Here is a 2,360-nt window from a genome sequence, read left to right on the forward strand (position 1 = left end):
GAACAACCATACAGTTTGACGTTTACTTCATTATATCAGAACTGCTAAGGCGACGTCTCCCTGACGTCAACCCTAGATACATAAACAGTAAAACGCGACGTCGTGTTGACTCCCGCGGTATTCTCGACATTCTCCGGGCGGCGAAAAGTAAATATCAAAATTAAATTACAATCAAGAAAAAAAATGAATTAAATTTACTGTCTCTCAAATTCAAACTTAAACTTAAATCTTTAGCACAGTCACTTGCTTCCAGACTAGTTATCTTTCGATTAAATCCCAATCAGTCTATTTCGATAATTAACAGTGTCTATATTTTTCGCGCACTTGTTCACATAGTCAAATTATTGTATTTTGCACTTAGCCAATTAAATCAGGTATATTCGTAAAAGTCCATAATAAATCTGAACAGTTAATAGTTTACGCATTATTTAGTCCATTTTTTAATATTTTCCCTGGCTCTTCTGGCTGCTTCTCGGTTTGGCAACATCCGGCTTGTGGTCGCACTTGGTTCTTTCTTCTGTCGAGATTCTTCGTCCTTAAAGAAGATGAGCTGGTGTAAGTGGTTGAAGATCCTCCGGGTCTGAAGACACATATGTTAAGGGTCGATCATTTAAGACGGATTCTATCTCTGTAACGATTGTCTGAAGAGTCTCTAAATTTCCTAGTACTTTTTTCAAATTCGTTTTCGTCATTCCAATAAGACGCTCCCACCATCCACCAAACCATGGAGCACGTTTAGGGATGAAAAACCAGTCGATTCCTTGTGCTGATAATGTCTCTTTTAACTTTTTTGAATTACAAAGTTGTTTGATGTCTTCTGACGCGGATACAAAAGTAGAACCATTGTCTGACATAACTACTTTTGGTAAAGATTTTCTGCTTGAAAAGCGCCGAAAAGCTTGTAAAAATGTTTCTTCTGACAAATTTGTAACGACTTCAAGGTGTATCGCTCTAGTAGAGGCACAAGTGAATAAACATATGTAGACTTTCTTTATGACATTTTCGTTATCTTTTACTTGTAATGCGCCTGTGAAATCTATCCCTGTAGCTGTAAAAGGATCAGCTTCTTGTAGTCGAATTTTAGGCAATGGCGGTGGATCCGGTGCTGCATATGGTTGTCCAACAACCTGTCTACAAGTAACACATTTCCTGAGTGTTTTACGAACAAACTGTCGAATTGCGGGTATCCAAAAACTTTGTCTCAAATGTACGATTGTGGCATTTACTCCTGAATGACAGATTCTTTCATGGGCATCTAATACAATAAGTTTAGAAATTGTATGATCGTTAGGTAAGATATACGGAAATTTGGTGGACTCCGATAAGGGTGCATTCTGGATTCTTCCTCCACATCTGAGGATGTTCTTGTCGTCAAGAAATAATCTTAATTGTCTGATTCTCGGTAAACTGTTATGTGATTTACTGTTAAACTTCAATGCGTTATATTCCGTAGCAAAAACCGTTTCCTGACAATTTCGAATCCATAACTCACTTGGTTTTAAATGTTCTAATGTCCTTAAACTCCTTTCAATTCTACAGTTTTCTATAAATCGTAGTACATATGACGTGATACGCAACAGTTTCTGGTACGACGAATAACGTTCAATATCAATAATAAAGTTAATTTGACGTCATACATCTATCACTTTTCCATTGGGACTTCAGACATTTTCTCTTTTATTGGAACCTCTGTGATGTCCTGTAAATGTGGACAAATGTTATAAGGTGTATTCATAGAAATACTTTAAATTAAAAGTTCCAGCTGCTACCGAACAAAGAAAACAGCTTACTGTTACTGTAGTAAAAGAGATCTTGCTCAGTGTTAATGTAGATTAATTTATCCATCTTTTATTGAACTTAAAAAATAATATTCAACTTCAACTGTACATTAAAACATTATATTAGATGAGGTCAAACTAGAAGTTAACATAGAAAATTATTGGTGCTTCTGTGATCTTCTGTGAATAAAAGAGATCCAATTTTAGTGTTCATAGAAAACATCTACAGCAAGGCCGTAAAGTGAGGCAATTCGCCGAGCGGAGCGAGGCGAACAAATTTTTGGCTTTTTTTTAGGGTGGTTCGGGTGCCTGAAACGGGAGAAGCTTTTTCCAGCATTACCATCTATAATAAAAAAAAAAAAAAAAAATTGGCCTAGTAAGTAACAAATCAAGTTTTAATATTAAAGTTAATCTCTGTTGGTCAACTAAAACTTTCCGATTCTCCTGTGACCTGCACTATTCAAAAGTTCTTATGTATATATATATATGTCCAACAGCAAGTGATAAGCTTCTAAAAGACGAGCATCAATAAAAATATATTTATTGTACATAATTATTAACCATAAGAATAGGTACAGAGAA

At 35.5% G+C, this 2,360-nt stretch overlaps 1 protein-coding gene across 1 annotated transcript; it reads right to left on the bottom strand.

Moving 5' to 3' along the window:
- Positions 1-536: 536 nt before the first annotated feature.
- LOC134716663 (uncharacterized) lies at positions 537-1,845 on the bottom strand. Its single transcript, XM_063579670.1, has 2 exons — positions 1,791-1,845; positions 537-1,543 (listed from the first exon to the last, which is right to left on the bottom strand). Exons 1-2 carry the CDS (start codon positions 1,843-1,845, stop codon positions 537-539), a joined length of 1,062 nt encoding a protein of 353 aa, XP_063435740.1.
- Positions 1,846-2,360: the final 515 nt, after the last annotated feature.

Source organism: Mytilus trossulus, chromosome 4, assembly GCF_036588685.1.
Source record: "Mytilus trossulus isolate FHL-02 chromosome 4, PNRI_Mtr1.1.1.hap1, whole genome shotgun sequence".
Lineage (NCBI taxonomy): Eukaryota > Metazoa > Mollusca > Bivalvia > Mytilida > Mytilidae > Mytilus > Mytilus trossulus.